The 18,938-nt window shown below is 42.2% G+C and overlaps 1 protein-coding gene and 1 long non-coding RNA gene across 5 annotated transcripts in view; one reads left to right on the top strand and one right to left on the bottom strand.

Moving 5' to 3' along the window:
- Positions 1-82: 82 nt before the first annotated feature.
- On the bottom strand, positions 83-16,361 carry LOC137127486 (ral GTPase-activating protein subunit beta-like). Of its 3 annotated transcripts, none has more exons than XM_067504492.1 (34): positions 16,264-16,361; positions 15,871-15,990; positions 15,264-15,440; positions 14,857-15,059; positions 14,232-14,398; positions 13,392-13,566; positions 13,180-13,311; positions 12,979-13,103; positions 11,936-11,983; positions 11,570-11,614; positions 10,642-10,689; positions 10,413-10,561; positions 10,174-10,339; positions 9,915-10,044; positions 9,650-9,817; positions 8,210-8,324; positions 7,960-8,095; positions 7,822-7,883; positions 6,629-6,719; positions 6,390-6,511; positions 6,133-6,315; positions 5,880-6,028; positions 5,293-5,462; positions 4,018-4,121; positions 3,786-3,941; positions 3,430-3,615; positions 3,185-3,343; positions 2,988-3,105; positions 2,761-2,910; positions 2,589-2,683; positions 2,401-2,503; positions 1,943-1,997; positions 1,732-1,871; positions 83-1,067 (listed from the first exon to the last, which is right to left on the bottom strand). In XM_067504492.1, the coding sequence occupies exons 3-34, from the start codon at positions 15,417-15,419 to the stop codon at positions 895-897; spliced, it is 4,179 nt and encodes a 1,392-aa protein (XP_067360593.1). In that variant the 5' UTR covers positions 15,420-15,440; positions 15,871-15,990; positions 16,264-16,361; the 3' UTR covers positions 83-894. The 3 variants fall into 3 exon arrangements, with proteins under 3 accessions (XP_067360593.1, XP_067360592.1, XP_067360594.1); XM_067504491.1 differs by having other exon boundaries at positions 13,392-13,569; XM_067504493.1 differs by having other exon boundaries at positions 10,174-10,247; positions 10,390-10,561; positions 13,392-13,569.
- Positions 16,362-18,221: 1,860 nt separating this feature from the next.
- Positions 18,222-18,938, top strand: part of LOC137127168 (uncharacterized) — a 142,411-nt gene continuing 141,694 nt past the window's right edge. For both annotated transcript variants that reach the window (XR_010914383.1, XR_010914382.1), the window contains exon 1: positions 18,222-18,615. This is a non-coding gene — a long non-coding RNA (uncharacterized lncRNA). The remainder of the gene's footprint in view (positions 18,616-18,938) is intronic.

Genomic DNA, 18,938 nt, shown 5'->3' on the forward strand with positions numbered 1-18,938 from the left:
TATATTTGGGGATGGGAGGTGAGGAGCAATTCGGATTTTATCAGCACAAAATAATAATTGAAAGACAAAAGTGCTGCCTACATTTCTCCAAAATCCAACTATAGTTTAATCAATGAGGCTGTTGATAAAGACACAAGTGATTCTAAAAAAATCTGTGTCACAATCACAGGAAAATATACAGGATCGACATCCGGCCGACTCTGGGCCTCAAGAGCCACATCCCACGTTCCAGCTTCTGATTGACTGAACACACCTGATCCACGTAATGAGAAGGACGGGCTCTCGAGCCCCTGAGCCCCCCCCCTGGTCCACATTCACATCTTAATGTTTTATAAAGTCTACTTCAAAGAAACATCTTTAATATCAGTATCACCTATGAGCTGAAGCTGATTCTGTGGCGACGTGATTCCAGCATGAAACATTTGTTACTGTGGTCAATTTTTTTGAATAAAAAAAACTGTCCCATACAGCCCAGTAACGAGCCCAGTAAATGTTTCTCACCACTACCCACTGAGCTAGTGGCAGAAAATATCTCCCAGTGAAACAGGACAACTGTTTTATAGCCTCTGTGAGTCTTTAGTATCACTGGTGATGTCGCTTTCTTCTTTGGTTGTGGTATCAATGAAACCATTTCTAATATTACTGAGGCAATGTTAAATACTTTTTTCCTCTGGAACATTATAAACATGACAAAATACTTTTTCTTTCCAGAAACTGATGGTTATTCATCCATCCCTGATCCTTAAACTAAAACACAAACACATATTCGTGGACCAGCAGTAACATTGTCTCTCACTAACTGCTGCCTCTGATTAGCTGATTTCAAACTTTTATGCTGCTGGACCAAAAATATTGCCATGGTAACAGTGTAACTGGTTGGGTGCGGGCGGGGGGTTAGAGGTCATGGAACAGGGCAGAGTAGAAGGCGGGCTCTGAGCTGCGGTTGCGGTAACGAAGGATGATGTCACTGATCACGTGCCTCCTCCTGACGTAGGGCGGGGGGGCCGAGTCGCTCTCCAAACGTCGCCGATGGCAGCAGTTGATCACCGTCTCCCTGACAAGGAAAGCTAGAGATGGACAGGACGTCAAGGTTTTTCATTACCATGACAACAAAACAAAAGCTGAAACGAAACTGACAAAGAATATCAGATTCTATCTATTGTCCAACGGCCTATGATTAGTTGAGTGGACACACAGGGGCCCAGGACAGTACCTACATAGACAGACGGGTACAGACACACAGACATACACCGATCAGCCACAACATTAATAGTGGAGGTGGTTTTAATATAAAATCCTTATCTGTTTTTTATAAATATGTGAACTGATATATCATTGTGGATTAACCAGCTGTCAGCACATAAAGTGATTAAAACCAGCTCCACTTTTACCAACAGTGACCTTTGACCCTTAGTTTTTATTAATTACTGTACATGTTTGCCATAATTACTATAATTACCATTCTTTAAAAGACATTGTTTTCTTAGTAGAGTACTTTTACTTTTGTACTTTAAGTAAAGGGTAGATAATCTGCTTTCCAGTTGAGTGAAATTTTTGAAGTGGTACTTGTAGTAGACTTCTTTAGGCCAGTAGTTTCTACTTTAGCTGAGTACTGAGTTTGTGTACTTGTACCACCTCTGTGGTCACTGCAGACTGCTCAGAGTGGACCACCAGTGCTAATGTTGTGGATGGTGGGTGTGTACAGACAGACCATCGCAGAGACACACATACCAAGGCTTCTCTTGCTGACCACACTCCCGCTGACCAATGGAACGACCATGCTGACCTTGCTGGTGGTGTTTCCACGGTAACAGATCCGGTACAGACCAGTTTTCAGAGGATGGACGAAGATCAGTTGGACATTCAGTGCCCTGTTTGGCGAGTTTCTGTTTTCAGATTTTCCACAAGACTCAAGCTGTTTGCAGAGTGTTTGTGTTTTTACCGTTTTGGTGTTTGTGTCTTCGTCTCTGACAGCAGCTCCGACAGAGGGAAACTCTCTGAAACACAGTTAATTCTATTTTATTAGTTTAGCACATCCTGTACAAGTGCTTTACAGCTGACTGTCAAATTTATGATAAAAACTATGACAAATGCAAACAGGGCACAATTCTGTTGCTGGTTTATCATTTTAGCTCCCCAGCGTTTAATGGTTTATCTCTTCCCAGACTGAGGGTTCTTTATCATCACTACAAAAAATGATTAGGATTTTTATTTTCACATCAGACTATTTAATTTTTCATTGACTTTATCTATAGGTTAGTTACTAGTTAGTCATAACTAGTTTTTAAAAACTAGAGCTTTATCAATAACAATTTTTTTTTTAGATTTTACTAATTCTACAGCCAGTCAAATAATGAATCAATTAATTAGTTAATTACTGATTTAGATGTATAAAGTTACCGATGTCCTCGAAGTGTTCAACCCAAACGATCAGGACTTTACATTCAGAATTGATGAATGATGATGCAAAACAGCAAGACTTCATGTCTTCATCTGGAGAAGTCTGAACAGGTAGACAGGTGAGAGGCAGGCAGGAGACACAGAAAGTAATAACCAGGTGAAAAGGCTTTTATTTTGAAGATGCCTACTGTGGGCTGGGGGCTGAAGTCCGGACTAAGCTGCGGGTTTGATGGTGACTCAGGTGAAGACCCAGTTTCCTCTCGACTCTTCAACCAATGAAACGCTTTGAACAAAATAACAGGTTAATAAATAATCAAGTTAAAACTGTCTGTTATCATTTATTTAATATTTGACACAGACTGTATGACGACGACGACGAAGATGATGATGATGATGATGATGATGAGGGGACGATGAAGGTCATCTCTGTCAGAGCATCCGTGAACTTCAGAACAAACTTCTCTCCATTAAACACACCCCCTCCACTGTCTCCCAGCACAGCTGAAAATTCTGAGAGAAAGAACCAACCAGTCAGCTGCAGTGAGTGACCTCAGGTGAGCATCATGTGGATCAATCAGAGAGCTCACCACGGGCGCTGACCCCACTCTTTTGATGTTGACCTGCCTTCACTGGCCGACCGAGAGAGGAGAGAAAGTCCAGGAAGTGAGATGGGACTTTGCACCTGGACTCTACATTCCTCAAGATCTACAAACAAACATACAGGTGAGAAAGGTGTTTATGACTTTAACAGGTGAGAGATAAGTGAGACAGACAGGTGTGTGACCTCTGCAGGTGTTCTCTGTCCAGCTTTCACATAGAAGATGAAGGCAGAGTCACAGGTTCTGGATGACAGTCGATCTAAACATCTCAGCTCCTCTGAGAATCCTGGAATAGAAGAGTCCAGAGACACCAGCTGAGCTGGGACTCCACTGGTACCTGGATCCTGCAACCAGATAGGTGAGAGGGAGGAAGGTGAGACAGGTATACAGGTCTAACTAAATATTTGCTCTTTCCTTGTGTGCTCACTACCTTTAAAGTCTCAGGTGTCAAAAAGCCCAGGTTGGACAGGAAGAGTCTCGATGTCTGGAAGTTGGAGACAGAAGGCGGTGGTTTGCAGGTCGTTGTGACAATTGGACAACCACTCACCTGTAACCAAGCCTCAATCTGACGCTGTCTCCTCAGTGCTGCTCGCAGATGCTCCAACTGCTGCAGCACCTTATGAAGATGGATTAGGTTTCACCTAATTTTTACTCTCCCTTAATATGTCACTAGTAAGACCAGGCACAGCAAACCTGTCTAATATTAATGTAGCTGTTTAACACATAGAGTAAACATTCAGCCAGGACTGGTTCAGGGTTGGACGAGGATGTTGAGCTTGTTCTTACCTCCTCAGAAACCTCCTCATTTAGGGCTGGAATACTGAGATCTGCTTTGACTGGAAGAACTCTGTCTGTGTTTTCAGGAAAAAGCTGATGTTTGATTCCACATCGTATCCCAGAGTCTTCCTGGACTACACCGTGGTGGTCTGGGATCGGAGTTTTCTGCAGGAAGTCAACAAATGGGAGAGTTTAATTATTGGGTATGTTATCGTGTACTTAGTGATGTAGATGTAGATACCTGCGCATGTATTCTTCCATCTCTGGGCTGCAGGTGAAGCTGTAGAGCCCAGGTGTGACATCCAGATGGTCCCCTGATCACCACTGTGAGTGACGGACCCAATGCTGTGCACGCCAATCAATAAAACATGATCAGAACGTTAAGTCGTTTGATGATGTAAGATGAAGAGACAACAGTACCTACTAGTACTAGGGTACTGACAGGTATTCTTGTGTTTGTTGTGACTGCATGTGATGGATCCTTTAGGTAGTAAAAGGTACAATCCAGTGTTACATATATAACATCTTACTTCCTCAGAGTGGTTGTTTTCTACAACATGAGAGATCTCCTTGATAAATTCATGCCCTGCACACAAATACTGTATGTGCTTTTTCACACCTACTGCTGAGAGTGAATCAAGCACTCATCCATTTCAAGTGTAGACACTCATGTAGCCAAAGGGGTCTAGAGGTCTAGAGTTTGAGGTTTTAAATTTTCAATATCTGAAGATAATCTGCAACACTCAGGCTGAGACATTTCTTGTAAACTGTGCAGGACTGTTCTACTCTACGTAAACATAGACAAAAATTCCAGCGACAGGGCTGAAGCTTGTACCATTAAATTAGCCTAGTAACCTAGTTTTCAAATCTGTAAAATGTAAATATCATGGTGTAGAAAATGATTTTTTTTCTTTCATTTGAGAAAATGAACCTGATAAACCCTGGTCATTTAGCAGTGACATCACAATTGACCGGTGATTTTAGATCCAGATTGACTGAAGCAACAAACAATGCAACATTATTGCTTATTAAGCTGTGGAGAATAAACCTTTATTATCCCTGGGGTGATACGTCATCATGTAAAAAGCACATAGTTGATTTTAGAAAGTGGGTCTTTAAATAAAGTCCATAAAGTCCAGACCATTACCCATAAAATCATATCCCCCTCTTAAAAAAGAGAAAAGTCCACTAATTATAAGGCAGCTCATTTTAGCTATGCATGTATGTGCAAGTCTAAATGCTTCTTCTGAGGTATAAACCAAAATAACAACATATGTAAAATAATAATGCGTAGAAAATCTGTCTAATTAAAAAGTGCATTTACTGTAGTTATTTAAAGCAAACACATGAAACAGTCCTGCATATTCAGGCTAAAATATATATTAAATTAGATTAGATTTAATTTAATTAGTGATCAGTGAGGACTGGTTCTGCATCATTTTGTTATCAGCATGTGAGGAATGGTTACAGATCAGTGTGTAAGGGACTGGTTCTGGTTCAGTGAGTGAGGACCAACCCTGTCCAGGTCCTGAGTGTTCCTCCTGCATGGCTAGGATCACAGAGCTGTCCACTGCAAAATATCTGAACTTCTTCACACCGATGTCATTCATACCAGAACAGCCAATCAGAGCGCCCTCATTCGGCGAATCTCCAACAGACATGAACCCTTCTGAAACCTGCATTACACTGAGACCAGATTTGTGTTAGACCCTTTAAGCTGGTCTGAATCTGATCTGGATCTGAATGTAATCAGTTCTGGTTTGTTGGATTGTGGACCAAATAAACATAACAATTATAAATGATATGCAAATGTTATGTCCACACGGACACAAGAAAACTAGAAACTAGTATCAGCAGTAGTTCCACAAAATACTTTTGAAAAGGCTGCATTCCAAAAAACATCCTGACTACAGAAATTTCGAAAAACTCTTTAATGGTCTAACTCCCCAATACAGTACTGCATAGTTCAGACTTTCAACATGTTTTTGGTCATAAAGTTAAAAACTGTTACCAAGAGTTTAGTCTGAGAGTAAAAAGACTCCTGTTTGCTTTATTTGCCATTTAGCAGTTTCTGAATATGTAGAATTGGTTTGTTTTGCTCACCAGCTCAGTGTGGCCTCAGCTGCCTCCTTCACCCTGTGAGATGCTGGGTTTAGTTCTTTGTCCTCTTTGCACCTCTCTTCCTGTCCCTGTCGGGACTTATTCCCCGAAATCCCCAATTCCACGATCTCCAGGACCTCTAGCAAACAGTCCTGAAAACACCCACAATGCAATGAACAACACACATGTACACATCTGCCTGTGTTCAATTACTGGTTTATGGTTTAGTTATGGTTGATCGTTCAGGGTCAGTTACCTGGTAGTTGAGCAGGGTGGGGTGCTGTGTTAACCAGACGTTCAGACAGTGGAAGGCAGTGACGATTACAGAGTGCAGGTCTCTGGTGTGCAGAGGAGGAGGACGACTGCACTGATACACAATATGACTACAGACAGAACTGACCGCTCCCTTCCTCTCTGCGTCCTCCACCTCCACCTCAATCTGTAGCATCACACAACAGGTTTACAGATGCAAGAAGATTGTGTTTGTGTGTGCGGTTGTCTGTGTGTGTTTACCTTGGCCAGTCCTCCCAGTACTTCCAGTGCGGATAGACAAACCGCTGGTTCATTCTTCCACTGAGCAGTCAGACACTGAGTCAGCAGGCGCACAACCTGAACCCACAGAACCCCTGCCGCATCTGACAATTGGACAATTGGTTACAACAGCAAAATGGACTGTTCTCAGATTTCCGTGATATGTCAACGTCACAAAAACATTAATATTAAACAACCAACTAATTGCAATCATTAACTACTGGTTCCTGTTGTCCATCTAGTTCCACTGATTTCACTTGTGTCACTGGTCCATCTGGTTCTACGGGCTACACCAGGCCAGGACTCAGTTTCCTGGAAGAAAAGGAAGATGAACATGTGACGATCACTGATGGGGAAAAGAGTGATTTTGATCAGTCATTAAGCTCCTGGTGTTTGTTTCCTCTCTCTAAGATCTGATTAGCTTTGAGTCTATTTACGTCGGCTCTCTGTCTTTTATAGGAACTTCCACAGACAGAAACATGGATGTGCCCTGAGTTTCCTAGTGTCACGTATTGTTGCCAACCCGTACATGGAGGAAGTGGAGACGAAAACACTTAAGTTTCTCCCGGGAACAGCACCAACCCAGTGGTTCAGATATGTAGATGACACATGGCCAGAGGACAGGATCCAGGAGGAACAGGCTTTCACGAACCACAGAAATGTAGTGGACATTTACATCAATTTAAACAGGGAGGACAACAAAGGTAACAGACTGGCCCTCCTGGACCTGTGGCACCTTCAAAAAGGTTTGTAACTGCTACCAAATCCTGGCTGGTGTGTTGGTTTCAGTCTCAATTAATTCACTTAATTAGCAATCCCAGTATGTACAGTATAGAGTATGTAGACCAGCTCCCTCTCTGCCCTTTTTCCAGCTATAATGGAGAGGAGCTCTGTGTCCCTGGCATCCTCTGGTGCTAATGGTGGCACCTGGGAGTTGCTCCCTGAGTATATTTCTGTTGTTGTTTCCTGTTGCTTACTTTTGCTTCCTCTCTCCACTCTGCTGTTACTAACAAGTTGAGCCAGATATAAATATACATATATTATTAATACATTTTGAAGGAGACTCTCTGGATTTTTATGGGAATGAATGTAGAAGAAGCAGCTCTTTAATGTGTGACACTGTGAGGCTCAGGTGTTCTCCCATCCTTTGCAGGTCAACCCAGTCAAATTATTCTTTGTTACACAGTTTACATCATTTTAAATTGATTTGTCTATAATATCTGCGTCATGTCTCCTCTGTCTAATCACAGTGTCAATGTGTCCAATGTTGGACAGGAAGCAATTCGACTTAATGAAATAAAGGCCCTGTGCATCACTTAGTGACAAAGCAGCAAAATATAACGTCATGGCTCTGAGAGCAGGTTGGTAAATATGAGCAGAGTCATTAAATGTCAGTAGATGATAAGTGGCTTACCTGCTGGGTGTGTCCTGCAGCCTGGACCAGAGCTGAATCCTGGACCAGGTTCAACATGGCAGCTGCACAGACAGAAAGAATTAAGTCTGGCTGTGTAAGTGGCTAAAGTGTAAACAGACACCAGGATCTGAGACTGACCCAGGATGACCTGAGTGTTGGAGGCGTCAGTCTCTGTCTGCAGGGCTCCAACTAGAACACTGAAGAGTCGGGGCTTCAGAGACAGGAAACTAGTTGCTGTGAAGTCATTACCACTGATCTGCTTGTCCAGTAACACCTGAGCAGATACATGCAGGTGAATCCTAATGTTCATTTTTTACATCACCTTTGAGGACCAGCTCTGCTCTGCCCAAACATGTGTCCCTCCGTAACCAGGTGCGTGGGAGGTTACCTCTGATCGGACAGATCCAAACTGTAGAGGAAGGGGCAGCAGAGACAAGAGCACCTGGATGGAGGACTGTCTCAAATCCACCAGACTCACAAAACTCTTAAACCTCAGCAGCTCCCTGGACCACAGACAGACAGAAAGGGGACATCACATACACTGAAACCTTAAGGACATTTTTGACGTATCTGTACTTTCCTAAAATAGATTTAATTTTGGTTGATTTGACTTTTACTCCACTACATCTAAGAGCAAATATCTCAATTTTATACTCCACTTCATTTCAAATCAAAGTTGTGTTACACATTACTATTGCATTACTTTACACATTTCAAAATAAATAAAAAATGAATCACTTGTGAGACATGAATATCTTTACTAAACCAGGTGAAGACATAGTGTCAGTTCCTCCTTCTACTTCTTTGACATATTAGCAGTACTCAAAGTGAGCGGTATGCAGTAATTTTACTCTTTGGTGACTTTGGGCTGTCTACAGAGATCGAGATTCAATGCACAGGAGTAAAAACCCCCGGACTGATGGTCTATTTTTAGACATAAAGCTGCTGAATTCATGGTAAAATGTGTCTTCACATTATTGAATGTGGTGTCAAACTCACTTTGCCATGTCAAAGTCCATCAAACATTGTCTCCTGAACTTGCCGTTGCATCCCTCCCCTTCTCTCTGTGCCATTCACTCATAAAGGGGAAATGTAAAGCAGAGTGAAGCTAGTTCTTGATGATACAGCACTGAGAACTGGGACAGAGCTGGTCCCCGGTGACTCACACTGATGATTGATGGACTGAGGACATTTGTTGTCCTCCTCTCCCTCTGAAGGAAGGAGCCACCTGCACTAGTGCTCAGCGGGGAAAAAAGCATCCGCTGTGTTTACTTGGATTAAATCAGGTGCAAAGGAAAAAATAAAGCTCCAAGAGAAGTACAGAGCTTTACACGTTTCTTCCTCGCTAAGGGATTTATTTCTGTGGCTCTTTAATTCTTATGTCCAGCTCTCTAGACATTTTCTCAGTGGTTGTATCAGTGTTTTATAAGCCTGTTACGGTCACTACGTGATGGTCCAACATGAGGAGTTTAGAAAGAAAAACACCTTCAACCAGTGAGTTATGTTCAGGGCCTGGTGGCTCAGTGCTAAAGCATTGGGTTGGGATGCAGAAGGCAGCAGGTTCGGATGCCACCCATCCAGGTGTGACCTCACCCAGCCACCAAGGACAAACTTGGAAGTGTAAAAACTCAAACCAAATCAACATGCGGAACATGTTCCGCTGTGGCGACCCCTGAAGGAAGCCGAAAGCCGTTGATCTTTGTTCAATGATTTATGTTGGTTACCATTAATTAATTTAGACTGACTTTGTTTTATAAACGAATTACGCAGCAGTTTTGGGCTGCTCCATCTGTATCCTCAGTGACAGCATTATTAGCAGCAGTTTTACCTGCTGAGCAACACGTTCTCTAGAGCTGAAACAAATGACGGAAGCAGCAGGTTGACTCCTGGCAGGTCACAGCTGAACAGACAGGTAGAGTTCAACAGAATTGAGGCCAGAACAGAAGGACATGCCCCCTCCCACACTTGGAGATCCTGCAGCAGAACCAGGTAGAACCTGATGAGGCAGGGGGGCATATTTCAAGTCAAACACAGGTGAACACGCGTGGACTATCTGTCCATGTTGCTGCAGTTACAGTTACCTAGGCACATACCTGGCTAGGTAGACGGGCAGAATATCCTCTGCCGTCTTCTTACAGGTGAAGATCCTGCAGAGTGTCCCACAGGCCTCAGCTCGACCTGGCCCCCACCTTTCTGACATCGCAGAGACACCATCCTGACTAGCTGCATGAGACAGAATAGACAGTTACCGTCATGTGGACAGTTCTACCTGCAGCTGCATGAATGTACTGTGCTGTTAGTACCACTGTGTGCTGTATGTGTAGACCTGTAGTAATACAGAGTGGTACGGACCAGAGTCTTTATGGATCAGAGCAGCATCAAACAGCCAAAAGCCAAACAGGTGGAGGAGGGAGTCCACGTTACACCTGAGGGGGGAGGGGGAGGGTCGGGGAGAGGAGCACAGAGAGGGAGTTGAAGGGGGAGAATTGGATTTCCAGTGATGGGTGGAGGACAAGATCTGAAAGAAAAAGCAGATATGTATAAAACATGCCAAGACAAGACATGTACCTGGACAGGTAAAGATGTTGTACCGTAAGAGGTTTGGTGGTTGCTTTGGAAACATTCACAGGTTTTAGTCGACTGTTGTGTGAAGGGGTTGTGGTGGTGGAGGTTGCACTGGGCACGCTCAGTATGTTCACTGGGGTGGGTGGAGCACTGCCAGAACGAGGACGAGAGATACCTGAGGAAATAGGTGTATATTGTATTGCTGCAAATCAGATCCACCAATCAGATCAGGAGATGGGAATGGGGGTGGTTTACCATAAGAGGGGAGGCGGTCTTTGAAGGGGCTCTTGGTCACAGCCACACCTGTCAAACACCAAAGGTCACAGGAAGACTTAGGATTTGATTTTTACTCAGTGTGTTTATGTGGACTTAAGTAGCCAGGTTACAGTTGAATTTCTTGGGAAGCTGATTTATTAACTTTCATGTAAATCAAAGTCTTCTAAAATCAGAAATAAATCATTTTCTGTCACTATACAGTTTAAATCTATTAAAGTCTGTAAGTCAGGCTTCCAAAATAAGTCAGTGGTGGAGTGAAATCAAATTACTCTTCTGCTGCATGTATACATGAATTTCTAGTAACCGAGTTTCTTAAGTGCATTAGGCAGTGACACCCGCAAACCTCCCAAATGCTGGCGGCTTTCAGCAGTGCTAACATTAACAATCACACCCACTAGCCACTTTGGCAGGTTGAATTTTCGAGAAATACTATCAATTGTAGTCTGAAAAGCCATTAGAAATAACTGCAATGTTACACTACAACCCTACGACTCCCATGAGCACTGCCTGCACACAGCGTTTGCTCATTGGTCCATCCTGATGCCAATTGATGTTCCTATGGAGACGATGGTGGAGATGTAAACCAGGGGAGACTTGTAGTGAAACATAGAAGGTGTAAAACAAAACCTGCAGATGGGCCTGTCGCAGTAATTATTGCTTAATACAATATTTGAACATGACTTCTGATGTTGATTTTGCTTTTGCGGATGCCCCCTTTAATCTCTTCTTGTAGTAACTGGACTGTAACTGGACCATTTTCCTTTGTACCTACATTAAAAAACATATTTTACACCAGTTGCAGGATGTAAGAGGTGAACAGGTGAAGGGGGTCTCTTATGTTTGGTTCCGCTGTCAGAGGACCAACAGTGGATTCATTTAATGATCATATTGGGTTAAAGTCGTTTACCAAATGAAGGTAACCGGTCTCTGAAATTGGTCCTGGCCATCAGTCCTGGAGACACAGAAAGAATTAATGAATATAGAGCAACAATAAAAGCAACAAAAACAACAGCAACAAGAAAAGCAATGATACGAAATACAGCAACAATGACAACCACAGAACCGCAAAAAGAACAGTAACAATAAAACAGTAAAAACTCAATAGGCAAAACTATGACTATACTGTATTGTACTATACTAGCTTTGCTAGTATAGTACAATACAGTCAAGGGGGTGCAAGCTACAGTCAAGGGGCTGCAAGCTTTTACAATAATATAACTTTCATTATTTTACTCTAATTTGTTATAGCAGAGTGTAGCTAATGTTTGCATACCTGTGTTTGGCAGCAGCTCTGTTGGTTCTTTGTTGACCACATTAACACCTGCAGAAACAGTGAAGCTATAACTCTGCAGTGTTTCTTTAAACTAAGAATCAGGCTTTAATGCAGGTTCTGAATATACAATATACATTTACATTCGGCACAAAGTAAGCAACAAATATAAGTCAGGGAGAAAATATTAAAGCTAATTGCTCTGAAATAAAAGCCTCCATTTCATGAGACCCAAGTGCAAGAAAGGACAGACAGGAAAACTCTGTTCTTTTATTTTTAATAGTTAAAGTGCACAGGAGGTTGCGAGTTCCGTCTTCAGTAGCTTTTTGAATATTGGCAGTGAGGCTGCAGAGTTTGGCAGCTCCTTCCACCATCGTCTGATAACTGCGCTGATGTAGGGTAATAACAGTCTAACATGACAGACAATGGGTGTCTGACATGACAGTTGACTGTTTAATCATGGATGGTGTCTTTGTGGACAACAACTAATCTGGAACACCTGTGTCGGAACACGACAGTGACCCAAAGAGCTTCCACAACATGTTAGTGAAGAAAAGAACGAATGTTGCTACTAATGTTGCTCTTTGTTATGTTCACTTGAGAGACAGCAGAGTAAAAAACAGTGTGATTACAACTTCAACTAAAATAATCTATGTTAGGCTAATGTCGGACACCCAAGGAGAGCTGTGATTGGACAGTTACTAATATTCTATCACATCTATTGGCCAAGACACAGCAGAAATGATGACACATGATCTGATCCATGTATCAGAAAGGACCAAGTAGTGTGGACAGCTGATGCTTGATACTGAAAACACAAGCTGACTCCCTGTTAACTGATAGATTTTCTGTGGTTTAAACATTTTCACATTTCTATAACCTTAGCCAGTAAAAACTCTGAATAAATGAGCTGGGTGGGAAGAGTATAGGTTTTATTTCAGAACAGAGGTGGGTCCAAAATGACTTCTAGGGTTAGTTAGATGTCCTTGATAAGTAGGGGGCAGGTAGCATTCTGGGGGTCAGACAGAGGTCATAGATCAAAATACCTAGGAAGGCGTCGACCAGTGTGCTGACTCCTCTCATAGCCCTGAAGAAGATGTTTGGCAGCCAATCCTTGTGGTTGGAAGGAATCGATTCCACATCCGCTGGATGACTGAGGTCCACTGGGTTACTGTATGGGGGACAACAAATACCTCACTTCCACTGTGAAGATACAAAGATGAGTTTCAGATTTAAGGATGCGTTACCCGAACATATGCAGGAACCTAAACCAGGTCTCAGGGACTCTGTAGTCCTCCAGATCTGCAGGGATCAGAGCAGCATCTTCTTCTGGAACTTTAAACCGAGGAAAGGACGGACCAAAGGTCAGCAGCAAAAACCTGAATATATAACACACCTAGGTTTAGGCAAACAGTGCGATATGTGTCTGAGGCACGTGATTCACAGGAAGTGATGTAACCTGGAGGTTAAAGCTGTGACGACTCTGCTCCATTGCTCCACCACTGCAGGCTGATGTCTCCACCCACTCAACATCTGTCTGCAGGTCTGCCACAGAGATCTAGACGGGAAACAGCGACAGCAAGACAGCAACCACACCTCCAACAGCACGGCCATTGACAGGTGAGCTACACCACCTGCTGAGAGACAGATAGGTGGGAGAGCCTGAGACACTTCAAATTTAACTTATTTTCCTTCACCTGTTCACGTCAGATCAGTTAAGATGCTTTTCATGACATAAATAAAGGGTCTGTACCTGCTGCCAATTTATGACTGGTGGGTTGTCTCAGTTTTATTGAAACTACAACCAAGTTTGTACAGCAGAGTCCATGTAGTCCTGCTAGTACAAGGTTATTGTACTGAAACTAAGTTTTTTCCTTCAAGCACATGGACCTCCCTCCCTTTGCTGGCTTTTGATGCTTGATTTGGTTTGGATCTGTCTCTTTCTGTCCTTTTTTGCCTTTGTTCCTCCTCCAGATGTGTTGTTGATGTTCTTGCTTTCTGCCTCTTCCAGGTCTTCATGGTGGAGCTGAGGTGATCCAGGCCCTATCTGCTGTCACATGATGGCAAGTTTTTCAGCATCCTCTGTGATCATATTCTTCATAAATGTATTTAACCTGTATTGTCGCCATCCGGACCATAATGTAAATCTACTTAGTTGGTCTGTCCTGGATCCTCCTCTTCCAGATCTTCTGATTCAACTACAGAGGATGTGTCTGTTGGACAGACTGTGAAGCCCATTGAGGACAGACAGACAGGTGACAGACAGGTATGGACTAAGGGGCTAGGCCCACTGACTCACCTGCAGAATTGGCTGGGGCCAGCATGGCGTGGTTGATGCGGAGTAGGAAGTGCAGCAGAGACTCCCAGGTGTCTCTGCTCATCGTAGCGCTTTCTTTTGCCAATGTCTTCACTGCATACAACACCTGCTGACAGAGAGACTGGTAGACTGGACTCACTTGGTCTGACCTGCCCAGGTGAGGGGAGAGGTGAGTTTAATTAATGAACAACTGGGACAGCAGATGGGAAATTGATCAAACATTTGCAGAGAAAATCCGTAAAGACTCACATTCCTCTTTTGTTTCTAAGAAAAAACTAAATAAATGAAAACGACCACCTACAGGATTGGTGGAACCTGTCAGCAAACAGCCTGAAGTTCTTGTAGAATTTCAGTGAACCACTGCAGCTACACAAATATTATCTAGAACCTTCTCAGAGACCATAACACATAAAGAAAAAACAGGAACAAGCCCAGAAATCTTTCAGGAACCAACAGGATCTTCAAAAATACAACCAGATCCACTTTACGGACTCAAACAATGTATCCTGTAAGTTATAGAGGTTTTTACTAAACATGTAAAGATGCTTTAGATGAGAAAAGTACTGTGTGGTTCAGGTTCAAAATCAGTGCTGACTGGCCTGTCTACCTGGGCAGGAACAGGCTGTACAGGTGTTGCAGGATCTTCTGGATGTACAGGTTGGGATCTCTGCTGATTGGTGGTGGGATGCAGTCCCTTTGGAAAACCAGGGCCATCAACCAATCAGTGTAGACGTCAACACACAATCTGACAGTGTCTCCCTCCAGTGGGAGAGTCAGCCCATAACACAACACCTCCATCGTCCACCTCACCTGGAGACACACAAGTAGGATATTTCCTAACCAATCACAGGGCCCAGTTTATTGGGAACAAATGTGTTAGTGATAAATTCTCAGACAGGTTCACATTCAACTTGTGTTAAACCGTATGTGAAGGAAAGACATTAGATGTTAGTGAATCATTTTCAAACTCAAAACACCTGAGTGTTTATCTTTCCATACAGGTGAACTACTCACCTGTCTGTCTGTGTACAGCAAGCTGTGGCTGTTGGGGTTTCCCATGCCAGCTCTCAAGGGCTTCACCACGGCAATTGCAACATCTCTGCCCACAGAGGGTGGGAAACAGCTGAGCACGCTCACATGTCCCTGCCCACTGGGCGGTGATTGGTCCATTGACAGCCAGTCGCGGATCACCTGCACAAGAACATTTAATAAAGTTAATGATTTTATTCTTCTGTGAAAAAGGCACAGTTCACTTTCTATCGTGTATGTGTAAACCTTATATAATAATTCACTGAATTTAACCTTTTTTATAAATCAAAATTCACTGTCTGAGGTATGAAGAACCCCACTATGATTCACTCCTGTGATAAATCGTCCTTCATGAAGGTGAAGGAATCTGCACCACCTGCTACGTGTACTTAATAAACTGACAAAATATTGCAAGGTCCTGACTCCAATTTCTTATTTTATATTTTATTTAATTCAAATAGTTCTTCATCAGTTTGTCTGGGCTGCTGTAATGCAAATCTATTCTCAGTAAAGTCTGATCTGATGTTTCCAGTAAAAACTGATATGAATCATTATTGTGTGTTTTCAGTGTGCAGCTACTGGTCCAACCAACCTGCCCAGTGTCTTGTTGTTGCTTTTGTTGCTCTTTTTCTTTTCTCTCTTCACTTTCCACTCACCCCAACCGATCAAGGCAGATGGCCGTCCACCCTGAACCTGGTTCTGCTGGAGGTTTCTTCCGTAAAAATGGAAAATGGAATCAAGGGCTTGTTCAAGGGGGAATGTTGGATTTCCTCTATAAATCTATAGTCTTGTCCCTATTATATAAAGTGTCTTGACATGATTTTATCATCAATTGGCAAAATTTAAATAAAATGGAATTGAATTACAATAAATGCCGTGTCTTTTCTTATAGCAGTAATTAAAGAGCTTTAGGCAGAAAACAGAGGAACGATTCGCATTACAAAATATTATTAATGACCAAGGTGAAAAGACAATAATGTCCTACCTGCACAGGTGAGTCTGGGAGAGTGAGCTGCAGGTGAATCAAGACACACACACACACACACACACACAGACACCTGAGCTAACACAAACACTGATATCAGGTCAGTCAGTCTCAAAGTCAAAACTCTGCACTCTAACTCACCTCCACCTGCTGCTGCCTTCAGGTTTGCCTCGGAAACTTCTCACTTCTCTCAGCACCAGCTTATCTAAAGCAGGCGTCACCAACCTTTTTGAAACTGACAGCTACTTCTTGGGTAACGATTAATGTGAAGGGCTACCAGTTTAATACGCACTTTTAAAATAACACATTTGCTTAATTTACCGTTAATTAAATGTTATTATTAATAATTAATTAAATTAATGATATTCATCTATGTGAAGACATGGATCATGTTAATGATTTCTCACAAAAAATATCAAATGTGATTTAAAATAGATAGCAACAAAAAATTTGATGCAGCTCATTGGTAAGTGGCGCTATGGTGAGCTATTTTTAAAACAGGCCCGCGGGCTACTCATGTGGTCCTTGCGGGCGCCATGTTGGTGACCCCTGATCTAAAGGCTGTGTTTTTTCTGTGCAGTGACTGTCAGTCTCACTCTGGTTTGTGTGGAGTGATTCAGCTTTAGTTTAGAGTAAACTTTACACCCACAGCTGTGTTAGATATGGTATCTGCTTGTTAGAGGCTGTGTGTGTCACAGTTTGTGTTTAAGTAGCTATGTTAATGTGTCAGGGTTTGATAAAGGTTTAAGGATTTGAAATGACGGCCTGCTGGACTTTGACCTGAGCCAGTCTAACAGTCCCATAGTCAAAATCTAAATGATTTACAAAATGACATTTTTATTTAAATAAAATTGGGCAAAATTATTTTAAAGATTTGTTTTACTGTGTGTGTTCAATATTCATGATGGTGCTCTGAGTCACTGAACTCTTCTGAGACAGAGTTCAGTGAGGTCATGTCTCTAAAAACTGTCAGCAAGCAGATCTGCTGATCTCAGGCCTGTTGCTTGGTTTTCTCATAATTCTGCTTAGATTTAATCTAAACCCATAGAAAATGTGACATGTCTGGATTTTTTATGCTATTCAAAATAAACCATAATGTAGTATGTTACAAAATATAAGAGTTCTGTCTTCAACAGTTTCTAGACTCGAGTTGTCATCAGAGTTAAGTCCTGGATAAAGATCTAAACTCTCCCAGGTCTGGCTCCAGAAGGGTGCTCTGGTCTGCCTATTCTAGGCGAGTTACCAAATTCCCAAATTGCCATATCATCAGGGTTTATATGAACCACACTTTGTCCGTTCCCCCTGCTGGGACCACTTTGCCTTTGGGTGACCCTGCCATGGGCTATTGCCCCCAACAACACAGCTCCCAGGATCACAGGGACAGTGTTCTAAATCTGTCAGTGACCTGTTCTCTGTAGATTACTGTTTATTTTAAAGAATAAAATTAAATTTATCATAGACAGCTCTGCCTCTGTTTATTTACACATACAGTGCCTTGCAAAAGTATTCATACACCTTTTTTACGTTTTGTGATGTTACAACCAAAAATTTAAACGTATGTTATTTGGATTTTATGTATATGGGATATTTTAGACCATCACAAAGTGGCACATAAAGGAAAATGACAAGTGGTTTTCAAACTTTTTTAGAAAAAAATATCTAAAAAGTGTGACCAGAGCAGAATCCTAGTAGATCACATTACACTGGAGTGAAGTTTGTGATTTAGTGATTTATTTAAGTAAGGTTTGTTAGATAAATAAATAACAAAATAAATTACAAATGCACATATATATAGGTAAACCCGGCTCAAATTATGTATTTTCTAATGTAAAATCTTAAATTCATTGGGTTAAAATGTTCAAAATGTTTTTTTTTTTTTGTACGCGGTATCTGTTTGAAGCGATACCTTAGGATTTTATTTTGTTAACGGAAGTGGAGGCTGGACATGCTTCGAGAACGTGACCAGAGACCGAGAGGGTGTCAACGAGCTAAGGAGTTAATTGTGAAGGAAAAAGTTCCAAGCTGTGTAACAGTAACCTGTACTAACACTTTTTACATTGGCAGCTCGATAATGTGCAAATGTAGAGACGTTTCTGATGGACTGAGAATTTCAGCTAGAAATACGAAGCGTTTATCCGGAGAAGACCTGCTCGTCAATCCGAAGAGGGGTAGTTACCGAGGGAGGCAGCTAGCTAACCCCGCTAACGAGCCGTGTTGAATCGTTGCTGATGCGGAGGTCAGAGACACCTTTGGACAGACTCTACAGCTCTACACACTTCTGGCCCGGAGACAGAGACAGAGACAGAGGGAGTAGCAGGATTGGTTGGACATATTGCTCACCTGTGAAAAAAGGTATCACACTTTTATTTTGTTTGTTGCTTTTGTTGGAATGAAACGGCCCCTGGGTTTTTCACCGCAGGGCCCCTGAGAACCGAATCAGGCCTGCAACTAGTCTTGGTTTTATTATTTGATTGAGTTTTGATAAAAGGACATTTAAAGCATTTGTGGCTCAGGTTAAACAGCCCTGAAGGGTAAATGTATGTTTGTTTGGATAGTGTGCAATATATTTGAGAATATATTATTATATTATTCCCAAATAATTGTATTTATAAGTGTTAAAGGGCGATTAATTTAGTGTATTTGAAGTTAGGATATATTCAGAAGATAATCTGCTT

The sequence above is a fragment of the Channa argus genome, chromosome 5 (assembly GCF_033026475.1).
Source record: "Channa argus isolate prfri chromosome 5, Channa argus male v1.0, whole genome shotgun sequence".
Taxonomy (NCBI): Eukaryota; Metazoa; Chordata; class Actinopteri; order Anabantiformes; family Channidae; genus Channa; species Channa argus.